Source organism: Lissotriton vulgaris, chromosome 3_1 (assembly GCF_964263255.1).
Source record: "Lissotriton vulgaris chromosome 3_1, aLisVul1.2, whole genome shotgun sequence".
NCBI classification, from domain to species: Eukaryota; Metazoa; Chordata; class Amphibia; order Caudata; family Salamandridae; genus Lissotriton; species Lissotriton vulgaris.
Window position 1 is genome coordinate 446,582,565 of NC_141689.1, and position 20,316 is coordinate 446,602,880.

Genomic DNA, 20,316 nt, shown 5'->3' on the forward strand with positions numbered 1-20,316 from the left:
CCTTCTGAATTCTGACTACAAAATCCTAATGAAAATCTTGGCCCATCGCTTTATGTATGCTGCACAAGAAGTCATACATAACGATCGGTCAGGATTCATAGCAGGCCGTGTTATGGCTTCCAACACTGAATTTTTAATTCAAGCACTAGACTATTTTAATGTTAATTCAAACCCTGCCTGTATAATAATGGTCGACGCGGAAAAAGCATTGGACCTAGTAAACTGGGCAACCCTGTTTTATTCTCTTACCAAATTCGGGTTTCCTGAACAAGTGATTAGGCTGCTGCAGAACATCTTTCAAGGTGCTTCAGCACATGTTATAATAAACTCGGAAAAGGCTGGTTCAATCCAAGTTAATCGCTGGACCAGGCAGGGCTGCCCTTTATCTCCTCTTCTTTTTACTTTTTTTATTGAACCCTTGGTTATTAAAATTAGAAACAACCCTGACATTCTCCCCCCTATCCCCAGGATGGAGAAGCTTAAGCTTTTCGCGGATGATATTATCCTCTACGTAAAGCCAAATAAGGAGAATATAGAAATCATATTAAAAGAATTTAAAGCATATGAACAAATAGGAGGTTACAAAATAAATGCAAAAAAACCGGAGGTTCTCGCTTTAAACACAAATCTCAGCCATTTTCCATCGTGTTTGCGTGTCCAGGCTGCAAGCCGAGACCCTATTCAATATCTAGGCATATACGTGACCTGCGATTGTCATCAGCTCTATCTCCTTAATTATGTGAGAATGTAGAATAAAATCAAGAATCTTCTCGCCCAATGGCTTTTACTCCCTCTCACCTTGATTGGCAGGGTATCTCTGATCAAGATGTCGATTTTCCCTTTATTAACCCCTTCCATGCTCATGACGAGCTCAGCTCGTCATGCAGTACACTGCTCGTGTGCTTATGACGAGCTGAGCTCGTCATGAACAATGGAATTTCAAGGAGTTCAGCATCCAAGGAGAATTGCTGCAGCAGTCAAGGTGTTAATATTCTTGTTTTGTAATGTTCCTAGTAAATTGAATTCCATTTTTTTAAATACATCGAATCTATGATCAGAAGTTTTGTTTGGGGGGGAAAAGCCCCTAGGGTAAAGCTGTCCATGATCCAACTTCCAGTTGAGCAGGGGGGACTGGCTCTTCCACATTTAAAAACATACTACGAAGCAGCCTTTATAGATTTAGTGGCAGGTCTGATAGGTTCAAAAATCAATCGAGATAGCTTCTTCTTAGTAAAAATGATACAAGAGTCTGATTGTCAAACCCAGGTATTTTTAAAGATTGCAATACTCCCCAAAAGGACGAGATACAAGACCCTGAAAGAATATTTATCTAGATTACAGTCCTTTTTTAAGAAAAATCTTAGTTCTTCAGCTTCCCAGTTTTTAAGCTGACGAGAATGTTTTTGTCTGGGCCTCCAAATTAGTAACAGTCAAATATTGAATTGTTTTGTTTTGTTGTTCACCATGCCACCCCAGTTTGGAGTCAGCCATATGCAAATCATTCTTGACCCTGCTCCCAATGGGAACAGTCCAGCCTGAACTGCCAAGCCAGGTCTTCCCTGGACTTGAAACAAGCATCCTGGGACCAGTTTCGGGGTAACACCCTCATCAGCCAGGCTAGCTTGAATCCAGTGGCAAAGTGAGCACAGGACCCACGTCTGGGCATACCTTTCCCACTTAAGGTGTTGAAGCATAAGGAACAGATGATGGATCAAACATTCACCCTCAGTCACAGATTCACATTTTGTAAGCAAGAGATTTGTTTGATTATCAATACTTGAATGAGAGTCTGTCCTGAACTCAAAGGAAGCCACTGAAAAATTATTCTAAGGAGGTGCATTGCTCCAAAACAGGTGCCACATGTGGATGTAACCTGGTTCTTCATCGATAAGTTGTCTTTCAGAAGTATACCCAAGTTTCTAGCTATGTTGCTGGGAGACGGAGCAGGGCCAAGCAAAGCAGGCCTCACTTTGGATGAGAAATCGTGAAGCAACTGTCAATAAACGTTAACGAAAGCAAAAAAAAATTGCATCTTCTTGACAGATATAGTAACTGGAATTTGTCGGACAGCTTTATCTTTGTCTGAATTCATTTGTGCTCCATGATAGGTGAGATGGACCCCCCAAAAAATGACAGTGTTACTCTCAAATAGCCACTTCTCTGCTACTCTGTACAGGAAATGGTCTTTGTTGGACCCAACATCTTTGGTGTGGTTTTCGCTCGTTTTGCCTTCCATCCTTCTGTTTTTGCTGATTTCAATTTTGTTGGCTTTAGGACTCTGCACACTTTACCAAGGCTAACCAGTGCTAAAGTGCTTGTGCTCTCTCATTTAAGAATGGTAAAATTGTCGTACACCCAATTGGCACGTATAATTTTACTGTAACACCGAAGCAAAGTGAAACTATCTGTACCCAGGACCCGTTAGTTAAATGCTACTAGTGGGCCTGCAGCACTAATTGTGCCATGAGTTGAGAACAAAACTAGCAAACCATTGATAATATTAGTGCCCTTATTACACCCTCATTTTACATATTATTTACATAGGCAATAATAATTCACTTAGACAGCAACGTATGAAAAAATATATGATTATTTTATTTTTCTTGTTATTTATTTACTTTTTATGTCTTTTTTCCATTTTGGACAGAAAGATTCTATATTTCTTTTTTACAAAAGATTATTGATTTGATTCATGGAAAAACACTTGTAATTCATAACAATTGCAATAAATAACATGCAGTGCTCAATGTGAACAAAAACAAGACAATATACATCTAAATATTAGCGCAGAAAAATAAAGATGACATACCTAGTATGATAAAAAATATCCTTCTTTCAACCTGTCTATCTTCTAAGGTAAGAACCCTCCAGCATAGTTCTACTATACCCACTAAAATGAAATATGAGAAGACCTAAGAGAGAAGTCATTTCGTATCGCTATTAAAATACGTGTTTTGGCAAATAAAATAGGTTAACTATCGTAGAGCTTAGAGCCCTTAAATAAGCCATTTCTTATGTAGAGAATTTTTGCTCATAGTAACATCTTAGGCACTCACCAGGGAATGGGATTAGCCAGTATATGTCTGAAAAAAATGTATATATATATATTCCAAAAGCGGTCTTATCTTGTAGATCATAATGTGGATCACATCTGGAGCGAAATAGGTTGTGAACATAGACCGATGAACCGCCACCTCCCGTAACGTACTTACCCGAAAATATCAGGTATTTCTAGACAACTAACCACCCTGAATACAATAAAACGGTTGATTATACATTTCGTTTGATATTTAACTGTCAACATATCTATCTCCGTAGTGCTACATAATTCCTGCTGAAATCTCTCTAATATTAAAAACAATCGAATCTCCACTATAACTGGAATCTACTCCACAGGATAACTAATCAAAGTGAGTAAATAAGTAGTGGCCATTTAGCTTATGAGTTTCTGTTTCTTTTCATTTCTTGTTATCTAATATTCTTATTTAGGGTTCTTGTACCCATCTATTCTTCTTCTCTTTTTTCTCACCAAGAACACACAGATCTTGTTCAGACATTACTACAAGCTGGTACCTAATTTAAACCCCCCCCCTTGCATTTGAACGTATTATTTATTAATATTCTTTTATTTTATTTTCAAGATCTCTCTATGTAAAACACTATTAACATCTGGTACCTACGTCTGTACCCCACCACTTGATATATATCTTCTTAGTCCTTCCTTATTCTTTCTCTTTCCATAAGTTTTTTCACAACTAAATCTATTAATAACATTGAAAATCCCAGTTAGATCACATAGGTAAGATGGGTGATATAAAGAGACCTTAACTGTCAGTGTTTTGTAACTATTTGTTATATATCATCGTATATATTGTATGAGAGTTGTTATGATAACATAGGATATAGGACCTCCTGTGCTAGTCTACTTTGCACACATATTGAAAATGTATCATGAAATCATATATAATTTAAAATAAATTTCTATAATAAAAAAACAATTGACCCTTAGAGCATCACTAGGTTGTTATAACAAGTTTCCCCTCCACTTTCATCCAACCTTGCAATGTATGTTTAGACAGTAAATGTATATCAATTATTACAAAATATTGATGTATGTACTCTATGTGTTTTATCCCTGTTTGTATAGGAATTTGTTGTACACCTGTCTCTGTGTAAAAAACGAATGACGGTTACCTGATGAAGGCCTCAGGCCGAAACGCGTTGTGTTCTATTCTACCGCATTTGCCTTCATAAATTTTCCATCGACTGAATATATCGTACAGCACCTGTTTATATTTAGATGTATATTGTCTTGTTTTTGTTCACATTGAGCACTGCATGTTATTTATTGCAATTGTTATGAATTACAAGTGTTTTTCTATGAATCAAATCAATAATCTTTTGTAAAAAAGAAATATAGAATCTTTCTGTCCAAAATGGAAAAAAGACATAAAAAGTAAATAAATAACAAGAAAAATAAAATCATCATATATTTTTTCATACGTTGCTGTCTAAGTGAATTATTATTGCCTATGTAAATAATATGTAAAATGAGGGTGTAATAAGGGCACTAATATTATCAATGGTTTGCTAGTTTTGTTCTCAACTCATGTCTATGTATTCCCTACGATTAGCAAACCACTAGTATGTAGGGGTCCCCTTTCTTTCCAAATTGTTGTTACTCATGGCCTGTCCATGAGGGGTGCTTTGTAGTTCACAACATATCAGTATTTTATTGTAATTCTATTGAATATAACATTGTGTTGTGCAGCAGTGGCTAGACGGTTCCTATGCCACAATAGCTCACTCAACACTGACACACAGCTCATGATCATCTCCTCATCTGTCCTTTCCTATCTTATAGTTTTGTATTTTCTTTCATCACATCCTACTGTCATCAGCTCTCAAACCGATATAGTTGCCACTTATGTTGATGATTACGACATCTATTTAATCCCATAATGGCTAGTTTAAAAGCATTTGGATACAGTGACGATGATTTCGCCACTATGGTAGGATCATCTACCAGTTTTGAAAATAGAAACACTACGAATGATGAACAATGTGGAGACCTCATAAAACTATCAGCACTAAAAAAGAAAAGCAAAAGGATTGAACTCCATGGTAGATTTATTTTGGACTACCTCAAAGCTGGAGTAATCCCACAGGGACTTCAAATCAAAAACATCCCTGGACTTTTTGTCCATTTAAAACATTTCTTAGAACGTTGGTCCCTCATCTCTAATAGATGTTCTAGAGACCACATGATGCTGATAGTGGACACCGCTAAGGAAGTCTTAGAACAGCTAGCAAAAGAAATAACAGAACTTGAGGATAAAATCAAAAATTCCACAGTTATACTAGACATCAAAAAAAAGCTTGAAGATATAGAGATAGATCTCAACTCATATAGCGAATACTTAACAAAACGTAAAATGGACAAACTACAAAAGGATATCCGTTTTTTTAGCAAAGAAAGAGTTTATCCCTACCTAGCCGATAATTTTTATGGCCAATCGGATGGATCAGATCAGGACCTTATGATGAATATGACATCGAATCCCAATAAGTTTGTTACCTTCTCTAACTCCTCTGACTCAGGTAGCAACTCAAGTATGTCACCCTATCAACCCAGAGGAGGCAGATTCAGATCTAATCAAGGGTATAGACCTTTTTTAGGGAGACGCCAACAGAGAAGCAACTGGAGACCCAATTACCGCCCTCAATACAGTCCCCAAAATTTATATCAGCAAAATCAACATTATCAACAAAATCAACAATACCAGTCCCCAGCTCAATACCCTCAGAATCAGTCTTACCAGCCCCAGGGGCAATACCAACCTCATCCCCAGGATCATCCCCAGGATCATCAACAGAACACAGACAGATTCCTGGAAACAAGAAATGCCAAATACTGGAGACAGTAAAGACTATTCCCATATTTAACTTAAGTACTCATAAAACCAATTCGGCCATGTACACTTTACTATCTAAAGGACTGTCGTTTGTTCCCCACACAGGGTTAAATAAGTTTGAGCTCTTTAATGACATGATGGAATTCTTTCGCAAGATCCGATTAAAAAGTTTTTTTGCCAACAGAGAGACTAACACCAATGAAGTCAACAAATCAGGCCTGGGGCCGAAATCTGTGTTCACACCTACTCTGGATCAAATAGATCCAGAAGTGGAAATTTTTGAAAAAATCGTATATGCAAAATTAAAAAACATTACTAAGCATATACCGCATACCCCATTTAATATTTCCAGTGAAGAACATAATGCCCTTCTTGCACTCAAGGACTCCACACAAATAACTATAAAAAGCTGTGACAAAGGCGGTGGGATCGCCATTCTAGAAACAAATAAATACATCGAGAAAATGGAAACCATGCTTAGTGACACAAGTTTCTACACCAAAATTCTTAGAGATCCCACATCCAAGACCAAAAATAAAATTGCGAAACTAACAGCAAGAGCGCTAAGCAAAGGTATCATCTGCCAAAAAGAACATGATTTCATGAACATAGAAAATCCGAAAATGGCCAGCATATATGGCACCCCTAGAATACATAAAAACGAGTATGATCCCCCTTTTCGTCCAATTGTTACCACAATTGGTAGTGTAACTGAGCCAATGTCGAAATATTTGGATGCGATTTTACGTCCTCACATCAGTAAAACACTAGGACATATCCAGGACACTAGACACGTAATTACCCAACTAGAGGGCACAGCATTCAATGCCCGTAGACAATGATATTTGATATTTGTGGGGTATTTCTTGAGCGCGACGTTCGCTCCGGAGGGAGCATCTTGGCGCTGAGGATCCCAAATGAGCCATTCCAGAAAGAGTTAGATGGAAGCTTTGGCGGAAGCGTCAGAGAGATTAAAGATCCATGTCTTTAGATGCTTTCTAAAGGGTTTTTCCTGGGTTTGTTGTCTGAGGGTTTTAGGCAGTGTGTTCCAAGCTTTAGTTGCGAGGAAACTGAGGGTCTTCCCACCCTTCGTTTTCAGATTGTATTTGGGCGGAAGGATGAGGTTATCGTGGGTCGATCGAAGGTGACGGCTGGGCACGTAATGGGGAAAGCGTTTGGTGAGGTATTTAGGGCCTGTTTTGTTGTAGGCACGGAAGGCTATGATCAGGATTTTGAAGAGAATCCTCTTGTGAAGGGGGAGCCAGTGAAGTGAACGCAGTGCTGCAGAGATAGAGGATCTGCGTGGTAGGCCCAGGACAAGACGGGCAGCAGTGTGAAGTACGCTCTGCAGTTTTAGGATGGTGCTCTTTTTGGCACCTGCGAGCAAGCCGTTGCAGTAGTCCAGTCACGAGATTATGAGTGCTACTGTCACTGTTTTTCTAGCATCGATAGGGAGAAAGTCAAAGAATTTTCTCAGAGATCCAATTGTTCCGAAGCATTTGCCTGCGACGGTTCTGGCATGCTGATCAAAGGAGAGATCGGAATCAAAGATTACGCCGAGATTCCTGGCAGACGACACTGTCTCGGGGGGGGCAACAGAATTATCCGGCCACCAGAGTGCTGGACAGAAGGAGATATTTGTGCCGATCGGGAGGATCTCCGTTTTACTTGAATTGCATTTCAAGTGGTTATTTTCCATCCATCGAAATACTTCGGTCAGGCAGTGTTTCAGATTGAGTTCAGCTTTAGTGGAAAGTTTGTCCAGTGGTATAATGAGTTGTGTGTCATCGGCATACGAGGTGACAGGTATGCCGAATGACTCTATAAGATTGAGGAGAGGGATGAGGTAAATGTTAAAAAGGAGGGGGCTCAGGATGGATCCTTGCGGGACACCTGAGGGGACGAATTTGACTTTGGAGTGGAATGAGCCCAGAGAGACAGTTTGCGAACGATCGTAGAGAAATGACTTAATCCAGGGTAGGGCGGAGTCAGAGATGCCAATGTCTCTGAGTCTACTGATGAGGATGGTATGGGAGATGGTGTCAAACGCCGCCGTTAAGTCGAGAAGGATAAGGATGGAATTTTTTCTCTGATCTTGTAGGGTTTTTATAGTGTCAGATAGTTCGATGAGAGCGGTTTCTGTCGAATGCTTGGGGCGGAAACCAGATTGTTGGGGATGGAGGAGGTTGTTGTCATCTAGGTATCGTTTCAACTCATTATGGACCAGCAGTTCTGTAATTTTACCCAAGGCCGGGAGTAGCGAAATTGGGCGTAAGTTGGTTAGATCCGTCGGGGGTTTATTTGCCTTCTTCATCAGGGGTTTGACGATACCTTTTTTCCAACGGCTGGGTACTAAGCCAGAGCTAAGCGAGGAGTTGATTAAGTTGTTGATTATCGGGTTAACCTCGTCGATTAACTGGTGGAGTATCTTGGGGGGACAAGGATCAGATGGGGCGCCGGATTTGCAGGCAAGGATGGCTTTTTTCGACTGTTCTGGAGTGACAGAGGAGAAGCAACTTAGTGTGCAGCCTGGAGGGACCAGTAGGGGGGGTACAGAAGGAGTGACAGGGGGGGGAAAGTTGATTTGGATCGAGGCGATTTTGTCCTCGAAATAGTCAGAAATTTGGTCACAAAATTTCTGGGAGGGGGGGATTTCAGGCAAGAGTGCCTTTGGCTGCGTGAATGATTTGACTATTTCGAACAGCACCTTTTGTTTTTGGCCTGCGTTTTTTATGGCGTTGACGTAGTACGTTTTTTTTGCCAATTTTATTTCCGAGAGGTAGTTTTTCCTTGTGGTGACATAGGAAGTACGATTTGTAGCCTCGTATGTCTTTCGCCATTTTCTTTCTGCCTTTTTACATAGCAGATGTGCATTTGCAAGTTCTGGTGTAAACCAGGGGGCGTTGGTTTTAGTTTTGCCCCGGGAGGTGCGGGGGCGTGAGGGCGGGATTCTGGATTTGATTTCTTGAGTGATCCAGTTATGGAAACGTTCGGCGTCAGTATCGACATCGCCGGAGAGGATGGGAGCTTGAGTATGCATTGAAGGATAAAGGGTGATGTTATCCTGAACCTTTTTCCAATTGATGTGAATGTCGGGGCGAGAAGCAGCTTTGTCACGATTGGGAAGGTTTTCGCTCAGGATGTGAAATGGGATCAGAGAGTGATCAGACCAGATCTGAGGCGAGGGGAGTAGTGTGATCAAGGAGGGAGAATTAGTGCAGACTCCGTCGAGGGTGAGACCTAGAGAGTGTGTGGGTGAGGTGACAAGTTGCTTAAAATCGAACATATCGAGGGTTTGTACGAAATTGATGGTTTGAACATCAGTTTTTGATTCTAGATGGAGGTTAAAATCACCAAGGAGGGTGAAGAATGGGTATCTGAGAGAGAGTTGTCCTAAGGAATCATACAGAGAGTCGAGGAACTCGGATGCGTTGCCGGGTGGGCGGTATATAAGACCACCTGAGAACGAAGTGTGTTCGTTCAGTTTGATGGAGAAGCCTAGTCCTTCCATCTTTTTTAGAGGCTCTAGACTGAAGGTGTGGCACGGGAGAGTGTTTTTAAGGATGATTGCAACACCGCCGCCTCGACCCTTGGCTCTATCTTCCCTGAAGAGAGAATAGCCCGGGGGGAGGGCAACAGCAATATCCGGGTTACTATCTGCTGTCAGCCATGTCTCAGTTATCATGAGGCAATCGAGGTCGGACTCCAAGATGAGGTCGTGTATATCTTGGTTGTGCTTGCACATGGAACGTGCGTTGATCAGACCGCCTTTGAAGGAGGGTTGAGGGGCTTGTGGGGTATAGGCCGATGGGACAGCTGAGTGGAGTCCAGTGGACCAGTGGCAGTGTATACAACTGACTGGGCCTGAAAGTGTAGCTGGGTCGAGGATACATGGACACCGTTTAGTGACCTGTAGGTGATGGAGGTCGCTAGGTTGGTAGGTTATGTGGGAGGGAAAAAGGGCAGAGTTTCCTGCGCCTGTCGCGGTCTTGTCGCGGACGGGCGCAGACGGGCTTGCCTTAGGCGCTCCTTCGGCGCGCAAACGGCGCTCCCGCTGCGCTCGTCCGCTGCGCTCGTCCGCTGCGCTTCCTCCAGTGGCACATGTTTATAGTGTGGGGAGGCAGGGGGGCGTGGCCAGCGAGGGGGCGTGGCCTAGTTGCACGCCGTCAATGGCGGCGGCCAGAGGGCGTTTGTACCGAGTGAAAGGGGGCACTGCTCGTAAGCAGCAGGCTCCAGGTGAGTCAAGTGGGCACACAAGGTAAATCAGTACAATCCAATAGTTTTAAAAAGGTTAAAAACAGCTTGAAACAGGAAAATGCGGCTCCCGGCTTTTCGCCTCAGGAGTAGGGATCTGTGAGACACCAGCGCTCGTATTCAGCGCTTATGTACTCGGCGGGGGGCGTGGCCAGCGGGGGGGGCGTGGCCAGCGAGGGGGCGTGGCCTTGTTGCACGCCGTCAATGGCGGCGGCCAGAGGGCGTTTGTACCGAGTGAAAGGGGGCACTGCTCGTAAGCAGCAGGCTCCAGGTGAGTCAAGTGGGCACACAAGGTAAATCAGTACAATCCAATAGTTTTAAAAAGGTTAAAAACAGCTTGAAACAGGAAAATGCGGCTCCCGGCTTTTCGCCTCAGGAGTAGGGATCTGTGAGATGGATGGTAACATTAGACGTAGAGAGTCTATACTCTAACATTCCGTGTAGGGGTGCTATTGAAGCTACTAAATGGTTCATCGAATCTTTTCAAATTGATTGTAACTTGCCTTTCATCTTAGAGTGCCTTGAAATTGTATTGGAAAACAACGTATTTGAATTCAGAGGAAGTCTCTATCAGCAAATAAAAGGCGTTAGTATGGGTGCATCCTGTGCTCCAACAATTGCCAACATCTATGTAGCACAGTTTGAGGAGAAACATATTTTTAATGAAATGGCCCCGTTTTTTGAGTCAATTTTTTACTGGTCGAGATTTATCGACGACGTCATCTTTATCTGGGACGATAATGAGGATGTCCTACAAGAATTCTTGCTATGGCTCAACTCTTGTGATCCTAATCTGAAATTCTCAGAAAAAATAAGCAATTCACAAATAGAATTTTTGGATTTAATGATCAAACATCACGAAGGCCAACTCATCATGGATCTCTATGTAAAACCCACTGCCCGAAACACTCTACTTCATTATAGTAGCTTTCATCCGACCACACAAAAAGACAGTATTCCTTTCAGTCAGTTTCTTAGATTGAGAAGAAACTGTACTAAACTACTTGACTTTGATGAAAAAGCTACTGTAATGATGGAAAAGTTTAAGGAACGTGGTTATCCCCATAGACTGATAAGGGAATCTTACAAAAGAGCGAGGTATTACGACCGACAGCACCTCTTGAAAAGCAGTAAAAACAAACGAGATGCAAGTCTAGTTTTTGTAAGTAGACATTCGCTGCTTAACAACCAGATTCGCCAAATTCTCTATTCTAATTGGCACATCTTAAATGTCAACAAAACTGGGTCTGATGTGATTCCTAAACCGTTATTTGAAAACAAAAAAAACAAGAACCTAAAAGACATAGTTGTCAGATCCAGAATGCCTATGGTCAAAAAAGATACCCAACTTAAGAACATAAGTACCGGGGCTCCGGTAATAGGCAATCATAAATGCGGGATCTGCAAAATTTGCCCACTGGCAATAGAAACAGCAGAATTCAAATTTAATGAGACATTAATCAGTTTACTCTATATGACTAATTGCAAAACGACAAACGTCATCTATCTGTTGATATGTCCATGTCGTAAGGGATATGTCGGAGAAACGTCACGCTCGGTTTACGCTAGAGTGACCGAACACAAATTAGCTATCCAAACTAAAAAACAAAATGCACCTATGGTAGCACATTACACTGAAAATGATCACAATCCAGAACAAATAAATTGGATTGTATTAGAAAAAATCGTTTACAAAGAGTAGGAGGTACCCCTGTTAGAAAGGCAGGGAGGGGGGGTGTGACAGCAGAAAAAGGATTGGGTTCCCTGACTATCTGGACAATTGAATGCGAAAAGGCTGTGTTAATACTAACAGCAGTGGTCTGGCCTAAAGGGAAACAGTACTCAATTCCATATCCCAGAAATCAAATATACATCCTAGGTAGAGTGTAAGGCTAATTTTACAACATAGAACTTGAAGACAGCAGAAAAAGGATTGGGTTCCCTGACTATCTGGACAATTGAATGCGAAAAGGCTGTGTTAATACTAACAGCAGTGGTCTGGCCTAAAGGGAAACAGTACTCAATTCCATATCCCAGAAATCAAATATACATCCTAGGTAGAGTGTAAGGCTAATTTTACAACATAGAACTTGAAGACGCACTTGGATATAATAAGCAGACGTTTTCTATAAGGTTAAAAATTGATCGCAAATCATTTATTATAATATATATAATCAGGAAGACGACGACATCAGGAAGACGACGACACGGAGGAGCAGGGAGGCCGCTTTCTAAACGCGAGATTCCTTGACCCACAAGAGAAGACTAAGCCCCATCATTATAGAATCCAGAGGCTATTTATGAAACCTTCCTGTTTTATTCACAACAGGCAAAAAGTCCAAAAGAAGCTTTCTATATTTCTGACGGTGGCTCCTCCGTGCAAATACAAATCAGAGTCGCGGATTGTATGAGCAGAGCTACAGGGAATTGATAACCCGAGCAGCTCGCTAATACGGGCGACAAAACTTCTTTTATAAAAGAGCATCACTCGCCAATACACAGAAATTATGGAGTCAAATGTTTTAAGGTCCTGAAGAAGGTGTCACAAAGAAAAAGCACCGAAACGCTGCGTCGACTGTCTTTTTAACTTTGACTTGTTTTAGTCCACTGTATAATCACGTAATGGTTTTTAATTTTGAATGTGTGATATTGTTTTAGACTGTAACCCAGTTGGGAGGAAAATAATAAATGATTTGCGATCAATTTTTAACCTTATAGAAAACGTCTGCTTATTATATCCAAGTGCGTCTTCAAGTTCTATGTTGTAAAATTAGCCTTACACTCTACCTAGGATGTATATTTGATTTCTGGGATATGGAATTGAGTACTGTTTCCCTTTAGGCCAGACCACTGCTGTTAGTATTAACACAGCCTTTTCGCATTCAATTGTCCAGATAGTCAGGGAACCCAATCCTTTTTCTGCTTAGAAAAAATCGTGCCAAGACCAGGAGCTGATACAGACAAAATCCGCAAAAAACGCAAAGTTTTTTGGATATTTACATTAGACACTGTGAGACTGGGATTAAATTCTGAAATCCCCTGGCAGCAGGCCATTCTATAACGTCCCAGCCACCTACATGACAGCCAGTCTTATTTAAACAAAGTGTATTGGTCTTTACCACCTCCAGACAAATATACCTAATGTGAACCTAATGTGAATAATATCCATACCAGAATAATATCGTAGCTAGATGACATGTGATGTCATCTGTCCCCTGATAGAAAAGTCAAAATCCCCCACCCCCTATAACACAGTACATTACGTATTAAACCGTTCCTTCAGTAATGAGAATAGACGTAGCCCTGCTTCCTACCCCCCCTTTTTCTTATACCCCGTTCATAGAAATATATGATCATATTCTCACTTCTCTATATACATCCCTGCCCTGATCAATATTATAATTTCCGTTTTAGCAAACTATTCTTCTTATCTGGAGAACACGATGTCCAAAAAAATTGCTTTTTTTAATTTAAAGTAATAACATCTTGTAACTCTGAAATATATACAAATATTTATGCTCTCATCACACAAGAAAGCAAATGCGCCAGAGTGCTTAATCACAATGAGATAAAAGGACTGTTTGTTATTCACTAAAACAAATCCGGGTTACCACCACCCGGCTAGTCTATCTTTGCGTTTCATTGTAGTCGATGAATCACCGAGGGAACTACATTTTAGCCGTTTTCTCTTTCTATATATTCACGATCAGAGGCAATCTGTCGTTTTTAAAACACGTCATCAAACTAAAATAAGGCAACGCAGCTGATACCACTTAAAGCTCTTTTTCTGACCTATAAATACCAGGCAACTTTTTCGTCAGTTTTACGCCGGTACGCTTGGAAGTGTACACCAGCAGACCCCCCTCGTTACGGAGAAGTGCTCATAACCACAAGGTATGTTCATTTATAAGCAGGTTAGGCGCTAGTTCAGAACCCTCCTATTTAATAGCACTGCATACCAAGAGATGGACTAATCCTATACTCTTGTGTCCCGTTTATGATTTTAGATTCTAAAACCTGGAAGAGACTACCCAGCCAAATTAGCTCGCTCTGCAGTTTGAAATAAGGTATACATTATTTTTTATTTTTTCTTTTGACATAAAAAGAACACAACAAATAAACTTAGATTATATACTGGTATAGAAGAAAGTAGATACTATAATTTCGCTTTTTTTAATAACATTTTCAGGAATGGTTTTAGCGCAGAAAAATAAAGATGACATACCTAGTACGATAAAAAAATATCCTTCTTTCAACCTGTCTATCTTCTAAGGTAAGAACCCTCCAGCATAGTTCTACTATACCCACTAAAATGAAATATGAGAAGACCTAAGAGAGAAGTCATTTCGTATCGCTATTAAAATACGTGTTTTGGCAAATAAAATAGGTTAATTATCGTAGAGCTTAGAGCCCTTAAATAAGCCATTTCTTATGTAGAGAATTTTTGCTCATAGTAACATCTTAGGCACTTACCAGGGAATGGGATTAGCCAGTATATGTCTGAAAAAAATGTATATATATATATTCCAAAAGCGGTCTTATCTTGTAGATCATAATGTGGATCACATCTGGAGCGAAATAGGTTGTGAACATAGACCGATGAACCGCCACCTCCCGTAACGTACTTACCCGAAAATATCAGGTATTTCTAGACAACTAACCACCCTGAATACAATAAAACGGTTGCTTATACATTTCGTTTGATATTTAACTGTCAACATATCTATCTCCGTAGTGCTACATAATTCCTGCTGAAATCTCTCTAATATTAAAAACAATTGAATCTCCACTATAACTGGAATCTACTCCACAGGATAACTAATCAAAGTGAGTAAATAAGTAGTGGCCATTTAGCTTATGAGTTTCTGTTTCTTTTCATTTCTTGTTATCCAATATTCTTATTTAGGGTTCTTGTACCCATCTATTCTTCTTCTCTTTTTTCTCACCAAGAACACACAGATCTTGTTCAGACATTACTACAAGCTGGTACCTAATTTAAAACTCCCCCCCTTGCATTTGAACTTATTATTTATTAATATTCTTTTATTTTATTTTCAAGATCTCTCTATGTAAAACACTATTAACATCTGGTACCTACGTCTGTACCCCACCACTTGATATATATCTTCTTAGTCCTTTCTTATTCTTTCTCTTTCCATAAGTTTTTTCACAACTAAATCTATTAATAACATTGAAAATCCCAGTTAGATCACATAGGTAAGATGGGTGATATAAAGAGACCTTAACTGTCAGTGTTTTGTAACTATTTGTTATATATCATCGTATATATTGTATGAGAGTTGTTATGATAACATAGGATATAGGACCTCCTGTGCTAGTCTACTTTGCACACATATTGAAAATGTATCATGAAATCATATATAATTTAAAATAAATTTCTATAATAAAAAAACAATTGACCCTTAGAGCATCACTAGGTTGTTATAACAAGTTTCCCCTCCACTTTCATCCAACCTTGCAATGTATGTTTAGACAGTAAATGTATATCAATTATTACAAAATATTGATGTATGTACTCTATGTGTTTTATCCCTGTTTGTATAGGAATTTGTTGTACACCTGTCTCTGTGTAAAAAACGAATGACGGTTACCTGATGAAGGCCTCAGGCCGAAACGCGTTGTGTTCTATTCTACCGCATTTGCCTTCATAAATTTTCCATCGACCGAATATATCGTACAGCACCTGTTTATATTTAGATGTATATTGTCTTGTTTTTGTTCACATTGAGCACTGCATGTTATTTATTGCAATTGTTATGAATTACAAGTGTTTTTCTATGAATCAAATCAATAATCTTTTGTAAAAAAGAAATATAGAATCTTTCTGTCCAAAATGGAAAAAAGACATAAAAAGTAAATAAATAACAAGAAAAATAAAATAATCATATATTTTTTCATACGTTGCTGTCTAAGTGAATTATTATTGCCTATGTAAATAATATGTAAAATGAGGGTGTAATAAGGGCACTAATATTATCAATGGTTTGCTAGTTTTGTTCTCAACTCATGTCTATGTATTCCCTACGATTAGCAAACCACTAGTATGTAGGGGTCCCCTTTCTTTCCAAATTGCACTAATTGTGCCACCCACTTAACTAGCCTTTTAAACATGTTTGAGGCCTGCAATTGCAGCCTGTGAATGCAGTTTTATACTGCCATTTAGACCTGGCAAATATTTCTTTTGATAGTTCTAAACTTTCATTTTTGTTACATATATGTCATCCCTCAGATAGGCCCTACACAGCCCAGAGGGTAGGGTGCAGCGTATTTGAAGAGTTGGACATATACATTTAAGTTTTACATGTACTGGTAGTGAAAAACTTCTAAATTTGTTTTTCACTCCTGCAAGTCCTGCCACTCCCATAGGATAACATTGGGTTATCATAAAACATTTAGTAAGTGCTAACTTTCAATTGGCAGCACGTAGGAATTTTGAGTTTAGTAAAACTCTATTTAATGATAAACTTGAATTTTAAGTCACAATTCTGAAAATTATACTAATCATTTGGTCCTGCGGTCTTTTTCCTGGGCCATGTGACTAGGTGTAGTGGGCAGTTGGTCTTTGTATATTACTCCCAGACAATGAGACAAAGGGACATAGGTGTTGGAAGGATGGGTCATCTCTGATTTGATGGGGGCAGGAGTTGTCACCTACCAAACTTGCACATCACAAAGGTACTGCCTGAGCACATTCGCAAAAAGTTTGACACTAGTCTTTTGTGGCCCCAGACACGCTGGGGCCATGGCAGGGAGACAGGAAATTCCAAGCACCTCTGCGGTGTAAATCTCCAGAACCTCAAAGTGGGCACCAGGTATAAATAATGGACCCTTAAACCCACCTCTTCAGTACACCACTGGACATGTGGAAGACTGAGAAGGACTCATTACTATTCTATTCAATACTACGTCCCATTTCATTACTACCGGCTTTTTCGAAAGTCCTGGAACGTCACATCCATGTTCATCTTTCAAAATTTGTGACAGACAACAACCTGTTACATCCTTCCCAATCGGGATTTCGCCCCGGTTTCTCCACGGAGACGACCCTGCTGGGCGTCACGGATACCCTGCGTCTGCTCTTAGATCGAGGAGAAACAGTTGCGCTGATCTTACTCGATCTCTCTCAGCGCAGCTTTTGATACTGTGTTACACAGCATCCTTCTTAAATCCCTTGCAGCCATCGGAATTGGAAACAAAGCATTGGACTGGCTCACATCCTTCTTATCTGACCGCACTTTTCAAATTTTCTCCAAGTCATCGTTCTCCAAGAGTTACCCATCCCCCCATGGTGTACCCCAAGGGTCTATTCTTAGCCCTCTTCTTTTTAATTTATATGTCACACCTTTGGCCTTTGTTGCACATTGTTCTGGATTAAACCTTTTCTCTTATGCCGACGATTCACAAATTGTTTTCTCACTGTCCCAAACTGATCCCACGGCTCACTCTCCTCTGCAAACAGGACTCAGCAAAATATCCGAATGGATGAACAACAACCTACTCAAGTTAAACGGCGGTCAGACGGAGGTCCTTGTTCTTGGCAACAAACCAGATCTCTGGAACCTGAGTCACTGGCCCACTACCATGGGTCCCCTCCCAACTCCATCTGAACAAGTGCGTAACCTGGGTGTAATCATTGACAGGAGACTATCCATGAAAGAGCAGGTCAACAGAGTCACAGCCACCTGTTTTACCATTCTACGCTGGCTGCGCAAAATCTTCTGGATGCTCCCCAAAAACACCCAGAGATCTGTTGTGAGTGTCTTGGTGACCTCCAGATTGGATTACGGCAACATGCTCTATCTGGGGTCCTCTAAGGCCGTCACACGGCACCTTCAGTTGGTGCAAAATACAGCAGCCCGGCTTCTCTGTGGCTGTCACAAACGGGACCTCATTACAGAACGCCTGAAAGAGCTGCATTGGCTCCGTGTTGATAACCGGATAAAATTCAAAGCATTGTGCTTTATGCACAAGATTAGAATTGGATCAGCACCCCTCTACCTTCAAGCCCTTGTCAGCCCCTACCTCCCTACCCGTGCTCTTCGTTCTTCATCCCTTCATCTCTTCAATGTACCCAAGTTCAAACTTACCAGAATGGGCGGTAGTTCCTTTGCGAACTTAGGACCCAGACTATGGAATTCTCTTCCGCTGGCCCTACGAATGGAAAACTGTCATATACGAATTCGCAGAGCGGTGAAGACCTGGCTCTTTGATCTCTAATTCTCCTGCCTTATGTAGTCGATCTGTCTCTTAGTGCCGGGAAACACTCAGGGGTAGCTGTCGCGCTTAATAAATTCAATTAATAAATAAATAAGGACTGCTGTACTGCTATGAAAGAAGGACTTCAACTCTGTTGCCCTTCTATCTGAGTGAAAAGGATTAGACCTGCATCTTGAACTCAGAAAATTAGAGTGATTCCAAACGCTAGTTAGCTGGCCTCCTGATCAGAGACTCAGGGACAGAAAGGCTCCAACCACGGTGAACACAGTGCTTGGACTCTGCAGTGAGTCTTGCCCTCCCCACCCAAGTGGTGCCATCCCAGTCCTGGGCCCTTGGAAGTGGGCCTAAAGATGCTCTGGCAGCCCAGCTGTGGTCCTGTGGGCAGGACCGGCACAGCATGTCGCATTTCCTCGCAACTCTGCGTTGGAACTGCCACTATGCACCTCCAATGCAGGATTTCACATTGAAGCCCAGCAGCTTCTTTAAAATGGCCACTGCACGACACATCCTCAATGGCAAACTTTGCATCTCAGTTCCCTTATTGACAGCAATCTCCATGATGACACACAACTCCGTGTTGCTGCCCAGGAGCTCCTTGGTACTGCAACCACGTGCTGCATCCTTAACACAGGATCTCACAACGCTCCCCAACCAAGATTTAAAGTATTTTGTTCAGCTGACCTAACTTGGTCCCTTTATCCAACCTTTGCTCTGAACTTGTGACTTTGTCCCCATCCAGCACGGACAGATAACCACAGTTATTTCTAGGCACTACTTTCACTAAAATATTAAAAACTGCTTATCTCTGGTTCTACTCATTAGATTTTTGTCATTTTGGTCTCAGCTAATTTATATTTTAATACCAGGTATTGAAGGCAGTCTCCCACTTGTAACCTTCTCAGCTGCACACTAGATTGCATGCACCCCATAGATCCACCTTTGTATAGATCTTGGTATAGTTTAGTTGATTAACAATAATGAAATTGGGGGTGGGGGATGCAGATTTCTGATGGTCATTTGGTTCAATTCGCTCTAATCCACGCATGCATGTAACTCCCCTTCTTGTTGTCATACACAGAAAATAGGTGCTCCTATAGGGACCTGTAATGTCTAATGAACCCTTTCTTAAATATCAATCCAAATATTTTTTAAGCACCTGATTCTCTTAAGGACTTACAGGATACATTCTTCCATGCGGTATCTTGGCATTAGGAACCAGATCATTGGTGAAATAAAAAGATGGATGGCGGGTAATGTATTGGCCCCCTTCTTGCTAAACACATCTAGATACTTATGATAAGCAATGGTTTTCTGTGAAGGCTGTGATGTAAGACACGTCAAGTTGTGTGATATTACAAGATTAGCACAGGCCAAGTAGGTATTCGTGTAGTAGGGATGAATACATTGAAGGGTCTCATGTTGCCAGTAATTTGCTAAATATTTCTAAGATTAAGGATTCCACGTGTTCATGTAATAAAGCCATGACTGAGCTCTGTTTCTCAAACAATATCTTCACAAGTCAGTTCTTTATCATCTATACAGTTCCTTTTGTTTTTTTGTTGTTGGAATTCGTACTCTTTCTTGCAAGATCGGGTAAATATAACTGTTTTATGTCACTATATTTAAAAAAAAATATTGCCATACACAAATATCGCCATGAAATTGAAAATGTAAATATTGCTATCCTATACTTAAACAGTAAACACAAAAATGTTGATAACAAATATCACTGAAAAAATATCTAAAATACAACAATGTAGTAAACAAAAATAAATAAATAACCAATATCACCTATAGAGTAAAACTCAGGAAACCTGAGAGCAATGATGAAAAACAAAATATCGAACAACAAAAAATGGCATCATTCTAAATATTGTTAAAAAGAAATATTGTTAAAAAGTAAGGGACT

General features: G+C 40.5%; 1 protein-coding gene across 1 annotated transcript in view; it reads left to right on the plus strand.

Moving 5' to 3' along the window:
* Positions 1 to 4,961: 4,961 nt before the first annotated feature.
* LOC147726613 (zinc finger SWIM domain-containing protein 6-like) overlaps positions 4,962 to 20,316 on the plus strand; it is a 304,204-nt gene continuing 288,849 nt past the window's right edge. Inside the window, exons 1-2 of the mRNA XM_086963481.1 lie at positions 4,962 to 5,613; positions 6,021 to 6,579. Of these exons, the coding sequence (XP_086819607.1) occupies positions 4,962 to 5,613; positions 6,021 to 6,579 (1,211 nt within the window). The remainder of the gene's footprint in view (positions 5,614 to 6,020; positions 6,580 to 20,316) is intronic.